This window comes from Acomys minous (assembly GCF_964271855.1).
Source record: "Acomys minous genome assembly, chromosome: 8".
NCBI lineage: Eukaryota > Metazoa > Chordata > Mammalia > Rodentia > Muridae > Acomys > Acomys minous.
This window is the reverse complement of record NC_140489.1, coordinates 14998714-15023165: the sequence shown is the minus strand read 5'-3', so window position 1 is coordinate 15023165 and position 24452 is coordinate 14998714. Positions and strand designations below refer to the sequence as shown.

Sequence of the window (24452 nt, the reverse complement as noted above, 5' to 3'; positions counted from 1 at the left end):
GCAAATTAAAATTCAATAGATAAAATACAGAATTAGAAGAAGATGAAATCTCCCAGCATACAGAGCAAGAAGCAAAGGGATGGAAAAGAGAAAAGATAAGAAAATTACGAGATGAAAGGCTGCTATTTAAATAGAGTTCTGAAAGGTCAGAGAAAAACCAAAGAACAGAAATCATAATGGTGTAATCCAAGAGAATGTTCCAGAACTGAAGGACAGTCTCAGATAGAGACAAAACGAAGCAGGCACCAAGGTGGAGCTCTCGAAGATCTGAGGCACTGGGGGCAGAGAGGACACACGGAGCTTCCAAGAGAGAGTACAGCTTTTCCACAAGGGATGGGGCATGGCTTCACAGCTCCTGACTGCTGCCCTTGGGAGCCCTTCAGTGCCCTGGAGGAAGGGCTTGAACGGGATGCTCAGCTAAGACAGCAATCAGGAATTAGAGGAGACAAGCCCTAACTTCCCGGTTCAAGTTCTCAGACAACATGCCACCCTCAGCAAAGATGTGTGCCGGCATCCAAAACTTAACACCACTGGAAGACAGCAAGCAGGAGAGAGGTGAAGGGAGGCATGGTGACAGTGACTGACAGCCCAGGGGACAGCCAGGTCTCAGGTGTGGAGGGCAACAAGCCCAGAGCAAGCCTGAGACCTAGATTCACTCATGAAGTCAGGACCAGAGACAGAACTCACCTGGTGTCGCAAACAACCAAAAGAGCCGTCTCAGGCAGCAAGAATTTGGGGATAAATACATAAACCCTTAAGTTGGCAGCAACATCAGCAACATCGGTAAGTCTAAATTGCCAGGAAACAAAAGGCAGAGCAGGGGGGAGCAGATGGCCACACCTTCCAACAGACTACACTTTGAGCAGCACAGACCGAGTGTAACCCTGAGATCCCCAAAGAGGGTGATGGAACTAGATCAGGAAATAGAGGCTGAGGGCCAAAGAGCAGGAGAGGAAAGCCGCATCCTTACATGTCTTAGGAATTAGAATATAAAACTGAAGGAGCTGCAATTAAGACATGCAAGCGTTTGACTCAGGGACAGATAGAGGGAAAATATCAAAACCATCAGCTATATAGATATAGATGATATAGATTAGATATAGATACTTATATAAATATAGATATATAAAGGAAGCCTCTAAGGGAAGGACAATAGGGGGACCTGAGAGAGGAGGAAAGAGGGCGAAAGCCTGGGACTTCACTGATGATCTAACAGGCAACAGACATGGGAATTATTATTCCTGTTCACTAAGCACCAACAGGCTCATACACAGGTCTGCTAAAAGCCAGGGTCTAGATTCTCCCTTCAACTCCACATTCGTGTGTTCAGACACGAACACGGCATTCTAGTGCCAAGCCTGGCACAGCTTCCAGCCACGCCAGAAAACCAGAAAACCAACTGCAACCACCACCGCCAAGACAGACCCACGGGCAGCAGTACTGACCTGAGCCATCTCACTTGTGACCCTTATGTGACCGTCGCCCCCCCCCCCTCCTCTTTATTTCCTAGCCCCCTCATCCTTCAACAGTGTGAGGTACCTCACGCTGCACATGCTCCTGAGAACCCATAGGAGGCCATCACCAGGGCGACAGTAGGCTGTCTGTGCCCGAGGCTCTCAGCTTTGGTTTGTAAAGTGTGTGGGTTTGTTTCAGATCAGAACCTGCATTGGGCCTCAGTGTATGTGGGGGGCATCACACCAATGTCAGAGGGTGACATCGGGATGAAATGACACAACATAGAGACACTGGCATCTTTATAATCAGTCATCACCATCACATAACCCAGATAGAGTCAAGGACAGTTGCCATGGTAACCTCTAGGCACTCCAGCCATCAGTCAGTATATTAGAATCATATTCTTCAACCTGTTAAACTGGGAACTGCGGCCTCACAACTTCTCAGCTGCCCTTGTGATCACCAGCCAGGAGCTAAGGGCTGAGAGCTTGGCCTTTTGTCTTGTTAGTTGGAGTTCCCAATGTGTAAGTGACGATGAGGGTTGTCAAGTCTCAAGAGCTAAGTGACAAGCCTGCCTGAGGCTGTGACTTCTTGCCCAGAATCATCTGCTATTCAATCACCTGGTCCCTGATACATGGCCAAGTCTCTGTACTTCCTCCCTAGTCCCAGTCCCAGTCCCAGCCTCCTCTTAGAACCTCTGCAGACTTCACTCTGATTCCTGATTGTAGTACTCAAAGCCCAGCAGCCAACACTCATGGTCTTGCTTGGCCTTGACTTCAGCTATAGATAATCACCACAGGGGCAAAGTATCCCACAGAGGAACTCAACTCAGCCCATGTTTAGCTGGCCTTCACACTGCCCAGAACCACCTGCCTAGGGATGGTGCTGCCCACAGTGGCCTCCGTCCTGCTACATCAATGACCAGTGAAGATAATTCCCCCATAGACTTGTCCACAGGCCAATCTGATCTAGGGTTTCCTCTCAGATGACTCTAGGCTATATCATCTTGCCAAGTTGACAAAGCTAATTAGGACACCGCTCAACACACACGCTGCATGGAACATCAAACATATTACATCAGAGCCCCAAGCTGTCTTCCATAACTCTGGCTAGACAGCCCGTAAGTTAGAGCCACCTGACAGCAATACGGCCACCATAATACACGGAGCTTTTCCCGTATCTCGCCATCCCCATGTTCATCCCTGCTTTAACAAACAGCACAGAGATGAAAGCACAGCATGCTTAGTGATCATCATGAGCAGCACTGTAAACTCTCCATGGAGACAACAGTAGAACAGGAGCAACAAGGCCATGGAGCTGACCACGTGCTCTACCAGGAAGGGAGGAGGCATGGAGACCAGGAAGCAAGGCTGGAAATACTCACGTGGCCATTCAGCTAGCTTCCTCACCAGACAAGCGGGAGTCCCTCATAACCTACTTATTTTATTAGTGTACATATTCATTGTATAAATATGATTGGTTTGATTATATTTCCATATGTGTATATCAGGCACTTCGATGATATTCATCCTTAATGCCCTCTCTTGCCCTCGCCCCTAACCCCCAGCCTGCTGCTTACCCTCTTCTTCACATAGTGCCCATCCTACTTTCATAGTGTGTGTGTGTGTGTGTGTGTGTGTGTGTGTGTGTGTGAGAGAGAGAGAGAGAGAGAGAGAGAGAGAGAGAGAGAGAGAGAGAGAGACAGAGACACAGAGACACAGAGAGAGAGTCCACAGATGAGAGGAAATATTCAATATCTGCCTTTCTAAGTCAGACTTTCTTCATCCAACATGGCCTCTAGTTACAACAGTTTTCCAACAAATTCCAGCACTCCCCTCTGGGATGAGGGAGGATGAGGAACACTGGGGTCCAGATTATGCAAGGAAGGAGCTTTTCCCTGAGGGCAAGAATATGTAGTAGAGGAGAGAGGTGTCCAGAGTGTAAGGTTGCAGGGACTTTGAGTCTGACCTGGTGGCCCCAAGAGCAGCAAACTACAGACCATACAAGGGGCACAGAGGCAGGGTAGCTTGTGGGGCCCAAGTAGGTTTGGCTCCAGGTCCAGAGTTTGCCCTAGGTGAGGGTGGGAGCAGGGGGATAATGTCATCTAAATTCAAGTTCCTCCCCCATCAAACCAGAAGGCTGTCTCTGTGCCCTTCTCCACCTGCTGCCCCAGATCCTAACCAGAGTGCTCAGAGCTCTGCCTTTTAAGTATGCCATAGCACAGGGGATTAAAAATAGTCTAAAAAAGAGAGGAATATAAAGCAAAGGCTCCAGCTGCATAAGAACACACAACCCCCCGAGGACAGGAAAGCAGGAGTGAGGTGTGACATCACCGGGGCTCTATCAAATTCCACCCGGAGCTCTGCAGGAGCTCCAGCTAGCTGCCTTGGACCAGGTCTTCGAAAGCCCTATTCAGCGTCTCCTCATCTCCAAGAACTGAGCTCCAGGGCAAAAATACGAGGATAGACCCAGTGCATCGGGTCTTCCGGGTCCGCTGCCTAGTCCCCTGCCTTAGAATCACGGCCCTGGACTGCGAGTAAAGTCATTTTACAGCAGGCACAGAGTGCACACCAGGCATGCAATCAGCCCTGTGCTCAGAACAGAAAGGATAGCCTTACCCACAAGAAGCGTTCCTTGCTCGTGTTGTTGGGAGCACTCCTTCCCTGGAGAGATGTAAACACACAGCTACCCGCTCCTCATGAAGTCAAGAACAAACCAAAGGAGAACCCCAACAGAAGTCCAGTTTGGAGGCCAATGACTTCATGAGCTTACTTACAAAGCGTGGGTGATCAGTTATTTGCAGGAGCCCGAGGGACCCCAAAGCTACAGGACAGAGTAGCTGGAACCTCGGATGAATGTCCAGTGACTACCCTACCCCCTCACTCCCCCCACCCCATTCCTAGGAGGCAATGTCAACAGTCAAACTTTTCTTGGGGGGTCTCCTGCAACTGGTCGCAACAACTCTGATGAAGGTGACGGTGGTTAAATCAGAGGAAGCATTCTATAACAGGTTCTGACTAGCAACTCCCACTTGTCACACACCCTTGAATCCGGCTTTCAAAACTACTGTCTCCACCGTCCTTCAGGAAGTTCTCCACATTGCCACGGGTACTGACAGGAAGGCTTTAACTCGTGCCAAGGCTGGACATAAGCTCGACACCTTCATCTCCACAGGAAAGCTGCCCACCTCACATAGCTGATCCGTCTCCCTGGGCCCCTGAGTGTTTGCCCTGATTTGAAAGAAAGGTGACCCCATATGTCATAGGTGTTAGCATGACATCGAAGCCTCACCCAGAACTACTAGACAAAATCTGATGGCGGCAGTGAGGAGAAGGCAAGTGTGGCTAGCATGTACTTCAGATCTGAGCCCTGAGACAACTTGGTAGGCCATGTCCAGCATGGAGTGAAGAAATGACTTGGCAAAAACATTTATCTAACAATGGTCATAATGCTGCCTGCATTGAATATACATAACACATATGTCTCCTTCCTCCTCCTCTCTCTCCTCTCTCTCTCTCTCTCTGTCTCTCTCTCTCTCTGTCTCTGTCTGTCTCTGTCTCTCTGTCTCTCTGTCTCTGTCTCTGTCTCTGTCTCTCTCTCTCTCTCTCTCTCTCTCTCACACACACACACACACACACACACACACACACACACCTTTTCTGTTCAATTTAACTGTTTCTCCATTGCTCAACTCTTTTTCTGCACCTGACCAAGTGGGAAATATTTTTGGCCTTCTGGGTACCTTCACCTCCCCTACTCAGCCATGGATCACATCCGAATGAATGGGTATAGGTACATGCCAATAAAACTTTATTTATAAAACAAGCAGCAGGCCAAAGTAACCTATGGCCGAAGTTTTGAAATGCCTACTCAGCTAGGAGAAAATTAATCAAAGAAAAGCTAACACACCAATAAGGAGGAAAAACCCTCCGAAGGTTTTTTCCAAAGGCGGCTTCTACTTCCTTCTATGACAGACATAATCTACAAGTTGTTTTTTTTTTTTTTCAAAAGACACCAAGGAAAGTGAAAGAAGGTTTCTATGGGAACGGGAGTTCACTTTTAATGGCTCAACCATTATAAAGACAATCGCTTTATTTTTCTTCTTCCCTTCAGACACAGGGTAGGCGTAACCTATGACCTGTTGGGCAGGATTTTGCCCAGAGCTCTGCTGTTCCAATAAAATATGAAATACCATAGTGTTCTGCAGGCCAGCAGGCACTTCATGAAAGCCAGGCCTCTTGGGCAAGAGGCCCTTCCCTAGAATGGCTGATCTAGTTCCATGCTCTGCCTTCCCCAGGAGGCTAGGGTGCCAGCAGGTAGCTTGGCTGCTCCGTGGGAGGACAGGCCCACGTGGCTGCCAGCTTCCTGTGTTCAATCCTCTTCCTAGGTCAGCTTGTCCCTAGCTATACAAATCCCATTTTCAAAATGGGCTTCTGGTCTACCTGGTCCCTGGACATTCTTGTTCCTGGGTACACATGTAGACAGGGGGCTCTGTTTGTTTGAAGCATGGGCTGGTCACTGACCCTCTCAGCTTCATGAGCCAGGGGCAAACCAAGGCTTCCCACGTTTTCTACAGTGTGCCCTTTCTGTAGCCAGCCTGTGAGCTGGCCTTTTCTGCTGGGCTCCTGGGTAGAAATGAGTCTGACACTTGAATGTGAAAAGAGTCCAGGAATGCAGCCAGCAGAGCTGCGTGGAGCCCAGAGCCGCACATGGGCAGCCCACGCCCCGTGTGCCAGTGGCTAAAATGCAAATGGCCTCAGGCAGATAATGTCCAGACCCAACCGCTCTTGACACCACCTAACAGGGGTGACACAGAGCTCCCAGTGGGCCAACTCCAACTTTACCAAGGAGAGAACTAAGAAATTGCAGGCAAAATAGATTTCCCTGGATCCTACAGTACGTTAGCAGCAAGATTAGAGCCTCAGCCTTGACCATCGACCTCCTAGGTACACAAGAAAACACCCCTAGAAAAACCTTTCCCAGACCATGAGCTTTTACCTGCAAATCAGAGATAACTCCAAGCCCTGGGTCTGACTACAGAGGAAAACATCCATGCCTTGGTTCATGCGTAGGAAACAAGCACACAGCCTTGCTGCCAGTGATCTAGCAAGGCAGCCCTCTGGGGACATAAAATCCACATCTGATTTCCACCTGGCTTTTAAATGGAACCTTCCAGGGTACTGACAGCCAGAGCAGAAAGGCCCTTTCCTGGACTCTCCCCTCTCTGGCCTGGTCCCATAGCACAGAACACCTACAGGTGGGGCACGGGCAGGGTACAGAGTGGGCTCTGAGGGAGGATAGCAACGAGGCATGAGGAGGCTGGTGTGGCACCCACAGCAGACCACAGATGGCCTCCTACCACGCCACCCATGCTGGAGGTGCCACGCCAGCATGCCAGGCCATGCTACCCCAGCCTTTTCCTCATCATGGCATCCATAGACCGTAACACCACTGGTCCAGGGGTGGTCAAAGCAGCTAGCCAGGTTGTGGAATGCTGCCCTCCATGGATAACATGGCCATTATGGCCGCACGTGGTCTCAGGAAGTGCCAGAGTAGTTAGGAGGGACAATGTCAACTGGATGTTCTCATCCAGTTCTCATGAGTTGTCACCCATGTAAGGGGGCAATTTCGTAGTGATGTAGTTATTTTAGGGTTACCCCCAGTCATGTAACAGCTCACCCCTGCTTCTGTGAACAAGCCCACTAAGCCCACTGGTCCACTAGGCTCAATGTAGATGAAACCGTTCTCTTGGGTGCTATGAAGACACGTTCGTTCTGTTCATATCGCCTCAACAAAAAACAAAAACAAACCGACACCAGGTCCCTGATGCCACTACCAGGCCAGGAAATTCTGCTTTAGTCTACAAACTCACTGGATGGTTTAATGGGGACACAGTGAGGTGGCTGGATAGTGGGTAGACTAGAGGAAGGAAAGCTAGGCCAAAGCCTAAGAAAACCATTGAGTAGCCCAAGCAAGCTTGGGAGAACCTGAGCCCAAGCCCAGGCCAGTGAGGAGGAGGAGGAGGAGGAGGAGGAGGAGGAGGAAGCAATAACAGGCAAACATGGATCCTTCTGGAACACACAAACAATGCCCTATAGAGAATACCCAGGCCAAGTGAAGTTTATAGTCAGCCTTTAGAGTCCAAATTAAAAGGCCCCTTTTTGGACCTTCACAGCCACCAGCAATGAAGTTAACAACCGCTCTACCTGTGTGCTTATATACCCATAAGGATGCTTGCCCTCTGCCTCACCTGGATCCAGATACCAGCGAGTCAAAGGACCTTGAGGTAGTTCTGACTAAAGGTGGGAATGCCCCGTCAGGGAGAGCAGCCAGTAGGGCTCAGGCGATGGCAATGATGCTGATGAGCGCCCCCTCAGAGGACGGGATGGGTCAGCCTGGTGTCTGTCCTGTTCACCTCACCTAGCTGCCTCTGATAGGTGAGGCCAACCCAGGCTATTCTAGAAAAATGAGAGATGACGGCATCAACCCCTTTAGGGTACCAGAACAGGAGAGAGCCACAGGACAGGGATGACCTCCACAGAGCCATATCAGGGAGCTGCGCCTTGTCTGTCTTGGTGTCTGAGACAGTGTCCGGCCCCATGTTACCAGGCAGAACAGGGGTCCACACAAACACTGGGTCAATAGCTCTGGTCTAGAGCAGGTCACGCTGCTGCCCCCTGAAGCAATGAGGAGAGGGCAGCAACACTGTCCTCCAAGGACACGGGAGGCCTCCAGTCAACAGTCAGCTGAGAGCAGGTGCCTGGCCACCTCTAACCTCTATGCCACCCGTCATGACTCTGAGGGCAAGTAGGATCAGCAGGCCTATGCTTCAGACTTTCTCCTGTTTGTATTTTCTCCTCTGCAAAAAGGTCAACAGCCTGAGTCACCCCCACATCCTTGCAAGGGATCCTGTAAGCTTTCACAGGCAGTCTGTGCCAAAGGATCCCATGCCACACCAGAGGACCCTGGTGGCAACCACCTTGGTGGCCATCGTGTGCCCATGTCTCACAACTTCCTCTGAAGTGTGGCTGTTAAATAGCAGGAAGGGCCCCCTGAGGAAAGTTGAGTTTTCCACTCAGGCAAGCTGGCCTCCCTCCACCCCAGTGTTCCTCTAGGGAAGGTTTTCTATATCACAATCACAGCCTGGGTTCTAGAACCCCACAGGGTAGGGAGGCAGGGACAGAAGCCTAGGCGGGATGCAAGGACACGCTTCCTAATCAACGTTCAATGTGTCGGGAGGAAGAGCCGGCTAACTCCAAGCTGCTCTCTGAAAGGTTGCATCCAGAGCCCTGCTTGAGCCTGCATTCACTGCTGACCCTGGAACCACCTCGTGTCAGGAACAGAAGACTCCAATCAGGCCTGACAGACTCGACAGGAGCAGCTGCCTCTACACGGGTACTAGGAGTTTCCATCCCTGTGATTACAGATCCTTAAGTCCCACTGTCTCCAACTGGGATCAATAAGACACCATGATCACTTGAATTGGGAACAGTCACAAGCTTATAGATCAAATCCTGAGCCAGGCTCTGCCTGCCAACCCCACCCACAGCCCACCTAAGCACAGATGAGCCAGGGACCCTGGTACAGCCCCCATCCGCTCATCCAGACATAACTGGGCCTCTGACATGCACCAGCTGGCTCAGCAGATGCTCTGAAATCAATGTAAAATGCCTTCTGGACTTGAACCTTTAGTTGAGACCTTCTAAGTGCCACAGGAGCAAAAAGAGAATGTATCTGTTAGGCCCCTAATCCAGACAGAGAAACAGAGAAAACAGAAGACTGATTCCTGACCTAACCTCCAGCCTTGCCTTATCTCAGCAACACCAAGCAAAGCGCACAAGCCCTACTCAACAACTGCACAGAACTAATGTTCACCCCCAAAACACAACTGGCTTCATTTGTTCATAACAGCCCCAAACTGCAAACAACCCAAAGGTCCTCCATCAGATAGAGAGTAGAATGGTAGTATATTCGTACGAGGAAATAGTACTCAGCAATTAAAAGGAACCATAGCTATAGAAAAGACTGTACAGATGGATCTAACAACAGGGCCAGGTCAAGAGGACACATTCAACAGCACCATTCAACTTCAAGTCGGATGCAGGGACAAATCGAGCCTTCATGAATTAAAAACAAAGACCGGGCTAATGGTTACCTTGGTGGTTGGGTGGGTGAGGTTCCTGACTGGGAAGAAAGTGGATGCAACCATCCAGGCATCAGAGACTCTGTATGCACGTAGCAATCACCTGAGTGTGCCCACAACTAAAAGCATGTTAAGCTCATACTTAAAAATAGCCTACATTATACATGTGTGTAATACATATGACATTTGAAATACACGATTTGAAGTTTACCTCTTGGTAAGAGTCCATTGCTGGTCAAATTATAACTGATATTTGCCTAAAAGTGTGGTAGGCACAGTCTCGGGGTGAGGAGCTGGCACCCCTATAAATCTTCCTAAACCTTCAAGACCCATGCTTGGTGTAGCCCTGTCCCTCTGTGTCACTTTGCCGTGTGTCCCTTTACTAATGGGACCTGATCCTGAAAGAATAATTGGCTGCGCCAAATAGTACGTGCTCATTAAAACGCCTGGCGATTGCCTAAGATGCAGGACACACACCGGATCCGACAGCCCCAGCCAGATACCATCTCAGCTTAAGGTATGCTGCCCACCCCAGACCAGACCCTGTTCTTTTCATCACAGCGCCTCCAACCCTCCCGTGACACAGATCACAGCAGCTAAGCAGCAACAGCATCCAGAGTCCCCAGTGCCCACTCCCTGAGCCGCCCGCTGGCCCCTTTTCAAGTCACCTCTGCAGACTTGCACTGTCCTTGCCAAACCTCAGCCGGAGAGGGTCACGTGAGCTCCCAGGAAACATTCTCTCAGGTGTAATGTTTAATCTAGACTCTTCCCCACCCCCAGCAGGGGCTCCCTGCCCTGCTGGAAAGGGACACCCACAATCCTCCTGCCCGACCTCTGTCCAAACCTCCCAGCCGGATCCTTGCAACTTCAACCTTGGACTCTCTTCACCCCAAAGCCAGTAGGGGGACTGGCTAGACTAGTAGCTCACCTGAGCACCGGTCCAGGTGGGTGAAGAGACCGGAAGTGGATTCATGTCCATTTTTGCAAAGCCCCCACAGGAGAGAGAGGGCTGGAAACACACTTCCACCCACGGAGCTTGAGGGCAATGGCCTTTTTGAAGTGGGAAGGGTGATGTTTTTTTTCTTTAGGATCCCCCCCCCTTTTTTCTATCTCCTCTCTCTGTTTAATAAGTCTACACACCCAATACTTTGTTTTCAAAGATGCTTCATATTCGGAGGTGGCAGAACCACAGAGCCCATGGCTGACACCGGGCCACCAAGAGTTTATCTTTCATCTTGTCAGCTGCCTCAGGCAAAGGTTTTGATCCCCGCTCTTCCCCAGACTGTGGACTGGGTGGGGAAGGTCTACTGATCCTCAGTTCAGTGAGGGTCCTAGGTGCCCCCATCACCCAGAGCTTCTGGGGACCGATGTTCTCCCTTACTACAGGTCCCCAGGCTCATAGGTACTTCGGAAAGTGTTCCAAGTCTGCCTTGTGCACACACACAGTGGCACTTTCTTCTGGCCCTGACCTGGGCCACCGCCCCCAACAGTCCACTACAAACTTCTCTGAACTACAGGAGGCGGGGGAGGAGAGGGTGAGGGTCCTCTGATGGAAATGGGGTGCACACGCGCGTGTGCACACACACTCACGCCCACGCACCGCCCCACCCCCTGGGCTCTGCAAGCCCGGCCCAGGCCAGCGACACCGGCTCTGGGGCCCGCGGGGGAAGCAGCGGGGCCCACGCTTGGTGGAGGCGGCCCCTCCGAAGAGGCCCGGGCAGCGGTACCTTGCAGGTTCTGCACACGGATGTCGCTGATCTGGCCGATGAGCTCCTCACGCTGGAACCAGTCCCACTCCTGAGCAGCCATGGAGCGCGCGCGGCGGGCCGGAGCGGCGGGCCGGGGCGGCGGGCGGCGGGCGGCGAGCGGCGGGCAGCGAGCGCGGGGCCGGTGGGCGGGCGAAGGGCCGGCCCCGCCGCGGGCGGACCGGCTGGCGGGCGGGCGCGGGCGGCGGAGCGGGGCGCCCGGCGCGCGCTCACTGCCCGGCGGGGGCGGGGGCCCCGGGCGGGAGGGAAGAGGGCGGGGCGGGGCGGGAGGAGCCGGCCTCGGGACAGTCCTTTTTTTTTTTTTTCCTTTTTTTCCTCCCCCACCCCAGAGTGGGTGTTGGTTGGATTGTTTGGTCGCAAACGAACAATGATGAGGCGCGGGGGGGTCGCAGCCCCCGTATTGTGATGTCTTGGGGGGTGCGGTGTGCCTGGTGACGCAAGCCAGGGTGCCCCAGGAGCTGGTCCACGATGTTTGCCCCATCCCCATCTTGCCCTTCTGAGACCCTTCCAGTCGCAGTAGGAGCCCCTCTTATGCCAGATCACCTCCCTGGTAAAGGCAGCTAAGCCCTATCCATCCCTGATCCCCCAAGAACCGTGGAAAGTGAGTGATGGATGAAGTAGTTTTCATAGCAGGGAGGGGTGGTGGTGGTGGTGGAAGGAATTTCTTCCTTGGTTTAGATTAGAGGCCCTTTCCGGTTCTGTCCAGCTATTTGGGAGAAATAGCTCCCCTCCCAGGAACGGGTACCTTTGCCACAAGAAACCTATGGTTTTATTGAAACTGTAGGAGCAGACTGGGACTGTAGCTCACTCAGATGGTACTCAGCTTTCCTCTTCCCTACAGAAAGCCTTGGGTTTGACCCCTTGGCACATGAACTGGGTGTTTGCACACACCTGTGATACCAGCACTCTGGAGGTGGGGGCAGGAAGAGAAGTTCAAGGTCATTCGCAGCTACCTGGCGGAGTTCAAGGCCGCCCTTTGATACCTGAGACAGAGCAGGCCTTTGTGGTGGTTCCTGCTCTGGGCCCCTGTGTCTTTTAACCTGAGAGTTCTGCATCTTATCTTACATGGGGCTCCATGGTGCCTGTATACCTGCAGCCAGGACTCCTTTATCGGTTAGCCAGCAGAAAATCTAGGAGTTTGTCTAAGGTGAGGAATGACATAAGGGGTTCCAAGTCCCAGAGTCTTGATCGCTGTTCAGCTACCACCCGCCAGAAAAATGGAGTGTGTCATTCACAGTGTGCAGACCTCTGGCTTCAGACACACCTAGGCCTGCTGGTCATGGCCATGGAAAGCCCAGCTACTCACCAATGAGCCAGCACAGATGGAGGTTGCAGGCATGAGAAACCCTCAAGTCATCTGTGTTTAAACCCAATAACCAACTGAGATGAAAATTACAGATCAAAGTGAGCTCCAGAAAGGAGGATGTCAGCTTGGGGCAAGGAGCAGGTGTGGAGGTGATGTCGTAAGGGTCCCTCAAGCCTGACCTAATGAGGAAGGAGGCGCCCCTACCCACCCACTGGGGCGGGGCAGCAACCCAGCAGATTGGGCTCAGCTGGAATCACGGCTGCCTCAGGCTCTGACTTCACCACCTTGTGCCTGTCTTGAGTCATAGGTCACTTCACGTGTGATTCTGCCTCCTGTAGAGCCAGGTAGTGGTAGCAGGCCTTGTTTCACCTTGCCTCATGAAGCTAGCACGCTTAAATTTGTCTACTCTAGTTGCTGCTGCCTGGAAACCGTTTCCTTCGCAAAGCAAAGGGCCGAGAAAGTCAGCTTCATCTCCATCACGAGATAGGTGGCCAAGAACTTGACTGGAGACAGTGTGTGGTTGAAAGCGATCCAAAAGGACCAGCTGTCTGTCAGGAAACTATGATGACTATTCTTGGGGATGAGGGGGAGGGGTCTGCGTCAGCACTGATTAAGTGCCAACTCCAAATCAGATGTTCCTTTGAGTCAAAATGGAAGAAATTTTAGGTGGTTTTCCAAATGGCCTAGGAGCCAAAACTGACTATGAAGCTGACCCCTAACTGCACCTGGATAGTCAGTGAATGACTAGGACCACTTCAGGATCTCCGAGAGGAGCTTTGGGAGCACACAGGGTCTCTGTGATCCGCCCTTGTGCTGTACCCCCACCTGTCAATCATAGCTCTCCACTTTGATCTAGTGCTATGAGCTGCTGCCGGCAGGTTCTGGCTACTCCCAGTGCTTGCCTGTCTGACACTAAGTAAGATCCCTCCAACTCTGGCTTCCTGGTTTGTGGGAGGCCTCCCCCCTCGCCCCCCACCCCCACCCCCCACACTCATTCCCCACCATGGTGTCATCACCGCAGTGAGATATCGCCAGGGGCCTCACCACAGCCGCTGCAGTGCTATATGTACTTTAAGCCTTCAAAACTGAACATAACAAACCTCTCCCAATTATTAGTTGTAGGAACAGGAACGAACTGATAAACATGATCACTTCTAGGCCTTTACCTAACTTGTTCCCTCTGAAACCATCCCCGGCTCCTCCCTTCCCCCAGCTTATGTCTCCTTAATCGCATTCGCCTCTAGAGGACCTTCTCCGTCACGCCTGGCCAACTGAGTTACTGTCTGATGACAACCTGATGTTATTTGGTGTAATCTCATAAACCCTGCCATGCCATGTCTACACTGCATGCTCATAACATTTTCTTGATGGCTTCTCCTCAATCAACCGTGTGGTCCTGAAGAACTAGGCTGAGTCTTAGCCATCTCTCCACTTGAGCAGGAAGCATGGTCCCCCAGCAAGGAGGAAGGTCTCAAGTGCTATGACTGAATAGCCCTTATTGTAGGCCAGAACTTGGAAAGCAGAGGACTGGCTCTCATGACCGGGCCCAGGCCAACCTCTGAGAAGGCAATCAAGACGTGTTTGCATAGCTCTCACAGCAAAGCACACCCTGTGGAGAACTAGGCACAAGTGCCAAGAGAGGGTATCCCTTTCTCTGGCAGTCCAGCCTTCTGGAGGATATGGGGCTTCCAGTGAAAACTGGGCATTTGGCCTCTTATATGACTGAACAGTATTCTTTCTTTTTTAGACAGTTCGGAAAAGGAAAAGCACTCTACCTCCAGGCTTGGCTTCCCTGGAGTTTCCAACAACTGATTTTTCTAGATATTTCCCAGTTCTTCCAGAATTTTGATCATTGTTTAAAACTGACTTCTCCCCAAGGGAAGGGACTTGGAGAATTGCATAGTGCTTGGACAGGATTGAATCCAGCCCCCTCCCCAGGCTCACACAAGGATTTCCAGCTGATCTGGCCCAGTGACCTTCCTGCCCCCTGTTTCTGGGGACAGCTGAATGCAGGCAGGAAGCACAGATACGGGTTCCCATCTGTGTGTGCTCCAGTCTGTGGCTGGCACGTGGTTCCCAGAAGCAAAAGCAATAAGGTGACCCGGGGTTCCTGGGAGCCCCCCACTGGGAGGGGAGGGGACCTTAGGTGGAAACCTCCTCTCTGCCCTCTCTGGAAACCGCCACTGCCCTGTGTCTTCATCGCTGTGTGACAAAATACCCCAGAGAAACTTGAGCAGGATTTATGTGGCTTCATGGGTTTCGAGGGTTTATCCACAGTCACGTGGCTCTGTGGCTGTGAGCCTTAGGACATCACGGTAGAAGGATACAGTAGAAGAAAGCTATTCTCATGATGTCCTCTGGGAAGTTGGAGGGACAACCAGGAAGGAGATGGAGACAAAGTACACCTTTCCAGGCCACACCCTTGGTGACCCACTTCGTCCCTTCCCACCACCTCCTGATGAGGCCACCCTATTATGAATTCACCAAGGATCAATTGGTTGATTCAATCTGAGCCCTCAGGATCTGATCACCTCGCCAAATCCTACCAGGCAGGGACCATGTGCCTTTTAACACATGAACTTTGGGGAGACTTCTCAAGCAAACCTCGGCAGCCTCCTCTGTGTAGAGACATCTTTCTTCAGCCTTTCAAAGTTAACATGCCCCAGCTATTTGAGCAGTGATTGTTGTTCAAAAAGACCAAGACATCTCCGAGCCAGGGGTCTGCATTATGGGGTCACCAAGCTGCACAGTGCCATAAACACCCCTGGCCTCATTCATTCAACAGATGTTGGTTGGGTGTCTCCCCTTGGCCAGGCCCTGTATGTAATATGGCTGGCATCTAAGTTTGACCTCACCACCGAGATATGAGCACTTTGGTGCACTGAGCAGGGCTCTCACTGCCCCTGTAGCCATGCTGTGGACGGTGATGGACATTAAGCAGGATGTTAGAAGGCTCCAGAAGATGACTGAGTGAGGTGGGTACGAGTGGGTGGCATCATACAGTGAGCAGAGGAGATAGATTCTTGAGCTATTTAAATGGAAGAGCTGATGGTGCCAAGTGCCTGGCTAAGGAAGCCTGTAGCACCTCATACCTCTTGTAGCACCTGATGTCCTTATACGTCTGCCTCTAGCATTCTGTCTGTCATCCTCACCATGTTAACTTTTTGTTATTCTACCAGGTACCAGAGTAAATCAAGTTTATGAAGAGAAAAGGTTGGTTTGAGTTCACAGTTTGGAGGTCTCAGTCTCTGGTTGGTCCTGCAGCTTTGGGCAAAACAATGCATCACTGTAGATCTGCATGGCAAAACCAGTCACAGTGTAATCAGGAGTGTAGAGAAAGCAGCTAGGGCCCCTAGCCCTTTCAAAGACAGGCTCTCAATGACCTAAATACTCCTCAGTAGACCCTGCCACTTAAAGGTCCCATAGCCTCCCAGCACTGGTGTTATACTTCTACCCCAAGACCTTAGGGTGTGCGTGAGGGGTCACTTAGATCCAAACTACAGCACCCACTCTATTTCAAACTGGAAAATGCCTTGAAAATAAGCCTGTCTTATTTTATCATGGCCTAGCATAACAGACTGGTAGACAGTTGATGCTCAGGAAAAGTGAGTTGCATGCAGATAAATTACCTTTAAGCTTTATCAGTTACTAACTCCAGAACCTCACAGAGCCCAGGAGCCTAAGGCAAGTTGGGTCTCTTCTAGGGGGAAGCAATAGGTCAGGGGACATGGGGAGGGGAGGGCGCCTCACAACAGAAATGGGCTTCCTCCTGCCCTGGCTCCATTTCGGCTGTGTGATCCCAAGCAATTTATTAGCCTTTCTTGACATCCGTCCTCTTGAGGTCTTCAGTCTCCACCGGGCAGAAGGTATGAGCTCAGAAGTGTTTATCTACTGAAGGCTCTTCCCTGACACCCAGGTCATTTCAACAGCTCAGACCAAACCACACTTGGATGATAAAGTGCCCCTGACTTTAGGAGATTGCCTAAAATGTACAAGAGTAATGTATTCCCTGAGATTTTATTAATTTTTTGGTATGCAGAGGTGTTGGTGGGTGGTTAAAAAAAAAGTCTGCTTCCCTAGGTAGATGGTACCGGATGTCCCAATTTCCACAAATAACACCCTTCATTTCTCCCAGTTTTGAATAGTCAAAGGCCCCTTCCCTGGAGACAGGGCAGCTATTTTTTTCTTTTTTCTTTCTTTCTTTTTCTTTTCTTTTTTTTTTTTTTTTTTTTTTGTAGACATAAAAACTCCACTTAAGGAGTGAACATTTTCCAGAAAAACTAATGATAACCTGCACCCTCACCACCACCACTAAGAGGGAGGTACTGGTTACACATAATGTGGAGAGAGGGTACGTTATCTATACAGAGAGAAACAACCCATTACCACCAGCTGCTTGCAACAGAATTGCAGAAATAGACTTTCTTCCCCCCGGCATTCTGAAATCAAAAGCAAATATTTCTGCTGAGAATCCCAGGAAAGATAATTCAAAAGTCAGAGCCACAGCCAGTACCCATAACCTTCCCCTGGACTTGTCCCTGGAGCTCACAGTCTCTGCACTGGAGAAGCCATTTCTGGTTTTATTGTGTGCAGCTGGCACTTAGGCCTTACTGCTGCCAAGGTCCCAAGTCAAGCGCATTTAAGACCTCATTCACCCTTCCCAGCAACACCTATTATTGTCTTGATTTTAGAGATGAAACTAAGGCCAGAAAAGTTTAGCAGTGTCCCCAAGGTCACTGAGGTACTTTAGCCAGGGAGAGATTGGAGCCTAGAATCTAGGTGAAGAAACCAGCCTGGTCTTCATGCCCCATGGGCTATCTATCGTAGCTTTGAACTAGTCAGGATCCCACATGGGGCTGTTTAAGGCAGAGTCCCTCACTAGGGGCGCTTTTGTTGACTTCTGGTCTTAGCTCAAGAAGAAGCTCACCTCCAGGTTGGGAACAAGAGGGCTCTGCATAGATCTGAGGGAGATCCCCACATCTGATGTCTGAGGCCCCCAGATAGCCTCACATCATTAAGAAACCTCAGTTTCACCTTTGTGGAAGGAGAGTTTGTGCATGACATCATGAAGGGACACTGCCTGCGTCCTGGTGAGTGCATTGTTGTTGGCAGCTTTGTCCTTGTGAGAGCACAGACCAAGCCAGCTATGATGTCACTTGGCGCTAGATTCTTAAGGGAGCATCAGTGAACATGTAGTTTGTTGTTAGCCAACAGGAAGTTGTGTGGCAGTTGACTCTATGTTCCCTGTGGTATAAATGAATTTGCACATAGATAGATTGCTTAGGAGAAAGGAAGAAGCCTGTAAGCAAGTCCTAGCCACTTGATGCAATTGCTCCCCCTCCCACCACTCCCACCCCTCAACTCCACCCCCTACCCCCCCCCCCCGTTAACTGTCCTACCATGACCTGACCCCCACCAGCCTTCCTTCCTGCTCTTCACCATGCTCCTCATGGGACATGGGAGAGTTCCTGCCCTCCCTTGGACCTGGGCTGGATTTCAGGGCTTGCTTGAGAAGGAGACCATGGCAGCTGTGATGCCTACCAGAGGTCAGCCATAAGAAGTCCTGTGGTTCCTGTCTGGACCCTGTGAGGTCCAGCAGCTGCCATGCATCCATCAGTCTGAGTCTGCATACTGAGAGGAAATGCAGGCATGTGCTATGTGCCAGGATGAGCAGTGGGGGAGAAATCTCCCCCACCACCACCCAACAGCTAGAGCAACTGATTTAGGAGACAAACAGACAGACAGACAGAGACAGAGGAGAAGCCTGTTCCAGAGCCCATGTCCAGCCCAACTGAGCTGTGGGGGGCTCTAGCCCCAGCAATCACCAGAACTACACAGGAGACACCTGACATCGCAGAAGAACGTGTGTGCATGCTCGAAAGTGCTAGATACCATCGAGAAGTACGAAAGCCCAGAACCCCGCCCCGCCCTCGGTCTCCAGGGTCCCCTGTTCCAGCTACTGACACTACCCCCCACCCCTGCTCCCTCCACCACCTGCCCGTCTGTGCCTTTTCCCCTGATGGCCTCCAACCTGCTCCCCATTTACGTGATCTTAAATCATCATTAGAGAAGGTTCCTTCCAATTCTCTTTGGTAATGTCCACAGTCCGTACCATGTAAGACCCTTCCCTCCTTCACCCACCCACTCTGTTCTCCCAGCCTACCTGCTCCTCTTGGTTCCTCAAAAGAGCTGCTTATATGCAAACCCTTCCAAGGTTCCCTCAGACGTGTGAGAGGGCTGGGGATGTAGTGTACGCTATAGAATGCCTGCCTGGTATGCATGAAGCCCCTCCCCCCCTCCACAACTGCCCCCCCCGCCCCCGAGTCCCAGCCCTAGCGACCATATGAACTGGCATGGTGCTGCATACTTGTAGTCTCAGCCCTTGAAGGTGGAGGCAGGCCTGGACTTCTGCCCTTGTAAAATGGAGTCACAGTAAGTTTTAGAGGCAGTGAGTGCACATAGTGGGCAGAGCTGCTCCCTACACATAGTAGGTATACAGCAAGAACCCCTCCACTCTCCTTGTGTCACAGGCTAATGTCACCCCGAGGCAATTGCAAGGCAAGATCCCTAGTGAGAAGGGATGGGGTGACTTGGTCATCCTCAGTTCTCGTTGGCTATGGCCAGGGGCAGCTGGGACTGGGCGTCCCTCTCCAGGTGCAGGTGCTGGACCTGCAGGGTCCTCCAGTGTGTCAGTGACCAGTCACATTTTCAGGTATTACTGAGTCCACTAATGAAAAGTACTACTACAGTGTCCCCTTTGCTAATTAGCCAAACCCTCCTGGTACCAGGTTAGCAAGGCCATATTAGCCCTAGAGGGTGGGTCAGAGGTAAGCAGGCATTATCTACCTCCAACAGAGTGGACCACAGACTGGTGTTAAAGTCGAAGTATGTTGGCGTTGATGTTGGCATTGGCGTAAGTTAGTCACTGCGGGGCGTGTGAGTGCTGGAGCCCTGCCTACTCCCCACCCCCCCACCCCCAACCCCTGAAGTTAGGAACTGGCTTTCTCTAACCAGTTCGCCTGCCCTTGGGGTCATTGACTGGCCTCAGCAGGAAGCTGAAAGAGAGGATGGGAAGAGAAGGAGCTTGGAGAGATATGGGACCAGTAGCAGTGACAGCGGGGGAACTTATCTGGAACCCAAAGCTGGCTGCTTCATTTGTTCTGCCTGTTTTAAGAATAGGCTTTGGGTTTTGTTGTTGTTGTTGTTGTTTTGTTTTTTGTTTTTTGTTTTTTGTTTTGGTTTTGGTTTTTTGGGGTTTTTTTTTTGGTTTTTGGGGTTTTTTTTTTTTGTTTTTTGTTTTTTTTTTTGGTTTTCTGAGACAGGGTTCCTTGGCTGTCTTGGACTTTGTAGACCAGGCTGACCTTGAACTCACAGCGATCCACCTGCCTCTGCCTCCTGACAAGTGTGCCATAGGAGCATCGCCTGCCGGGGGGGGGGGGGGCAGATCATTACATAACCCCTTGGGTAAAGAAAGCAGGAAGCTGGCTTCTGTCAGACCTTTGGTCCTGAGTTCAGACTCTGCCCTCCAGCACTCCCATCCACGAGGGGGCGTTGTGGGTGCCACACCTCTAGCTTCGGGGCCTTTTTCAGCATCACAAGAAGCCACTTCTACCAAAAGAATAGAGCCCACACTTCAGAGCCACGTGGTCTCACTGCGTTGTGGGGGACAGGTGTGGAGTCTAAGTCCCGCTTGATCCCTGGCAAGGCACAGGATAACTGTAAGTGTAGAACATCCCTGACCTAGCACACGGCTCATCGATTTCACAGCAGAACCTCTCGGGGATACTAGGAGCTCAGTGGAGATGCAAAGGGGGCCACACACATTCAGGACAATGAGGCAGCAAATACAGGTGTGCCCTCTGAACCTCAGTGACACTGGAAGGGGCAGGAGGGGAAGGTGCTTGGGGTGGGAAGGAAGATAGAGCTGTAAATAGAAGCAGCCAAGGGCTGAGAATCCTGAAGATGGAAGGGCTTCCGGGTGTGGGCAGAGGAGCCTCGCTGTTAAAGACTGGCTTTCCGGGAACTGGGGCACTGGGCACACAGGACACTCGGCAGCCCAGACATCCCCTGTGTCCCTGCCAAAGACTCTCCATCTTCCCAGGGCTTCTTGCATCTCCCTCATTCACTTCCCTTCCTTCCCACTTTCTTCACCAAGACTCATTGGTACTCACTCAGCCACTCTGCGAGGTACAGGTGATCCCAAGTCAGTCCCTGCCTCCACCACCATGGGACAGTAGGAAAGAAAGGGGACAGTTTGACATGTAAGGACTCAGTTACAGCAGGATCCATGGCACAGAGAGAAGGTATGTCTGATAGACATGCTCCCGGTGGGGAGGGAAAGACATGGCTGTAAGAGTTCTTGTCACCTGAAGGTAGACTTCCTTCATGTCTCCATTCTAAGCTCACCCAAGGGACTTGCTTTGGTCCATGGGCATCAGCAAATGTGACCCACCCAGAGGCTTAAATAGTACTTGGGCATTTGGACTTTTGCCTGCCTTTGGGTTGCTAGGAAGTGTGAGACCAAGGCGTGAAGAGCCCTGGTGAGCCAGCAGCTGTGTGCCAGCATCCCTCCCATGTGAGGCCTTCTGGATCATCCTTCTTGGGGAATTCAGATAGGAGCGGTTATATCTTCCTCCCAAGTGGTACCCACACATCCCTGTTGACTGATGGAGCCCTGGCAACTGAGCTCCATCCACCATCTCACTTCTTGCCTTTAGCAGTGGTCAGGTTAGATTACTGCCAATGTTTGCACAGTCCTGAGATAGCCCTTGAGAATTTATCACAGGGGTGTTTGTGGCTGAGGAAGGAAGGGACTATCCTGGTTCTGAGCTTTGAGTGTTTAGCGCCTCAGTTGCAGAATAATCAATAACTCATTTCCTGGCCTATATAGCCCCATATCTATGAATGGGCTATGCTTGCTTCAGGACAGACTTGCAGGCTAGGATCCAGGCCTGCATGCTTTCACTCAGGGCAAAGGCTGAGCTACATAATCATATTCTCTGTCTCTGTCTCTGTCTCTGTGTGTGTGTCTCTCTCTGTGTCTCTGTCTCTGTCTTTCTCTCTCTGTCTCACCATCCCTGCCCCCCACAGAAAATCCAAGAAAGAGCACAGGTAACCATTTCTAGTGAAGCCAAGCAATCAAACTTTGGCCACCCTCTCCCTAGTTGTCAGGGACAGCATTCTTAACTGTGGCTAAATAGAGTGATGGGTCCTAGGGAAGAGGTGGTGGTCTTGTTCTGAGATACTATCTCACAGAGGTTTCTAGCAATCCCTACTTGAGAGGAGGCTGGCTTCCTGAGGTGGGGCCTTATTTCTCTTTGGTTTTATATGCTCCCAAGCCCTCAGAAACATTTTTTCCAAGAAAAGCAAAAGTACACCTTTATACCTGTCAGATAGTTTGGGGGGGGGGATGGGGGCGCATGCCAGCATGTAGTACCTTGTTGGCACCGGAACACCTCACACCAATCCTGACACAACTCCCTTGGAAAAACAGAACCAAGTGTGGAGCATAGAGCTCACAGGGGAGTTCCATGGGATCACAGGGACCCAGTGCTCCCACAGGGTGTGCGAGTTTATTACTCAGGCTATCCCCGTGACTTCAGGGCACCTGCAGTAAGTATCCCCTGACTGGACAATGGACCAATGTGAAGAGGAGAGAATGACTGAATATTGGGGTGTCCACATCTTTTCTTCATAGAAGGAGACACCTTCTGAGCTCAGAGAAGTGACCATAAGCATCCAGTCCCAAAGGCAGGAGAATAAAGCTAGTATAACAGTCACAGACCCAGGGTGGCTGTCGCTTGTGCTCTATGACACTCTACAGCAGTGGTTCTCAACCTGTGGGCGGCAACCCCTTGGTGGGGCGGGGAGTGGGGACGTCGAACTACTGTTTGACAGGGATCTCATAACAGATATGCTGTGTATCAGATATCAGCATTATGTTCATAACAGTAGCAAGATTACAGCTATGAAATAACAATGCAGTAATTAATTTTATGGTTGGGGGTGGGGATCACCGCAACATGAGGAACTGTATTAAAGGGCCATAGCATCAGGAAGGTTGAGAACCATTGCTCTATTGGCTATGCCAGGTATGTGTTACTGCTCCCACTTTGGACCATGTTTTTGTGAGAAAGCAGACACCAAAGGAGCTGATAGACAAATGGTGATTCTGCCTGTCTGACATCCATGCCAACTCCTGGTGACACAGGTGTCCTGACTTCAGGGTGGTGGTGGTGATGGGGGGAGGAGTCGCTTCTCACCTAGGAAGGAGATAGATGCTGGGATTCTCCACCAAGAGGCTTGCTTTAGTTACTTTTTTTTATTGCTATGAAGCAGCGTAGCCAAGGCAGCTTGCAAAAGGAAGAGTGTACTGGGGGGCTTGCTGATACTTTGAGAGGGTGAGTTCATCACCGTCACGTAGGGAACCTGGCTGTACACAAGAAGGCGTGGCTCTAAAACAGCAGCCCAGAGCTTAGATATTGACCCACAAGTACAGGGCAGAGAGAGCTAACTGGGAACAGCATGGGCTTCTGAAACCCCAGTGCCCCCCTCCTCCCAGTGACACACCACATCCAACAAGGCCACACCTCCTAATCTGTCCCAAACAGTTCCACCAACTGAGGACCAAGTATTAAACATATATTAGCCTACGGGAGGAGGAGGGTCATTCTTCAAAACTACCACAAGATTCGTCTCCTGTAGCCACGGAGCGATCTAGGGCCAGCTCAGCCCATCCAGGCCAGTCCCTGACTCCATGCGGTTTCTGTCTTAAGCAGAAGGAACCAGCATTAAAAAATGCAAGAAGCAGACTGGAGAGATGGCTCAGAGGTTAAGAGCACCGACTGCTCTTCTAAAGGTCCTGAGTTCAATTCCCAGCAACCACATAGTGGCTCACAACCATCTATAATGTAACGCAGGCCCTCTTCTGGCCTGCAGGTGTACATTCAGACAGAGCACTGTATACATAATAAATCTTTTTTTAAAAAATTCAAGAAGCTAGCAAGGGTGTGGTGGCACAGGCCTTTAATCCCAGCACTTGGGAGGCAGAGGCAGGCGGATCACCGTGAGTTCGAGGCCAGCCTGGTCTACAAAGCAAGTCTAGGACAGTCAAGGCTACACAAAGAAACCCTGTCCTGAAAACAAACAAACAAACCAACGCAAGAAGCTGACTTGTCCACTAAGAGGGCAGAACAGTGACCCAGGAGATATTCCCAAGGGTTCCTGCTGCCTGGCCTGCTTTGCTCCAACCCCTCTACCCATGCACGAATCTGTAAGCCTGGTGGGGAACCTTTCTGGCCTGCTACTTTCTAATCTGTCGCTTGCAAAAGAATCCTGGCACAGGATTGGATTCCTCACCAACTTTGTGCTGCTGAGTGAAGGAGTCAAAGCAAGGCCCCATACATCACCAGGTTCCCAGGGAGACACGCTTCCCCAATGCCTGCAGTTGCCCAGGAGGTGGCCCAGCCACAGTGAGAGCCTTTGAAGAGGCGTGAAAGCCCCCCCCCCTCCCCGCAAAGGCCTGTAATGGGACGACCCTGTCACCATGGAGCAGCCACGGAGGCCCACGCTCTCTGTGAAGGCATCCAGCTGAAGCACCACCACACACCCAGCCGACCTAGAGTTAATGGGGTCCCTTGATTGTCCCTGTCAGCAAACTACTCCCCCTATTCAAGCCTTCAATTCATCATGTACTTTTAAAGGCAAAACCCGAGGCCTTGCTTAAACAGCCTTCCTTGTTTACTTAATAATGGTGCCATATTGACTGAACAGGGACATTCAG

The 24452-nt window shown here is 51.1% G+C and overlaps 1 protein-coding gene across 5 annotated transcripts in view; it reads right to left on the bottom strand.

Moving 5' to 3' along the window:
- Window positions 1-11524, bottom strand: part of CLMN (calmin) — a 96454-nt gene extending 84930 nt beyond the window's left edge. For all 5 annotated transcript variants that reach the window (XR_014781175.1, XR_014781176.1, XM_084792561.1 and 2 more), the window contains exon 1: window positions 11326-11524. Coding sequence is in view for 3 of the 5 variants with exons in the window: in XM_084792561.1 (XP_084648687.1) it covers window positions 11326-11407 (82 nt within the window). In the remaining 2 variants the exon portion in view is untranslated. The remainder of the gene's footprint in view (window positions 1-11325) is intronic.
- Between the last annotated feature and the right edge of the window lie 12928 nt (window positions 11525-24452).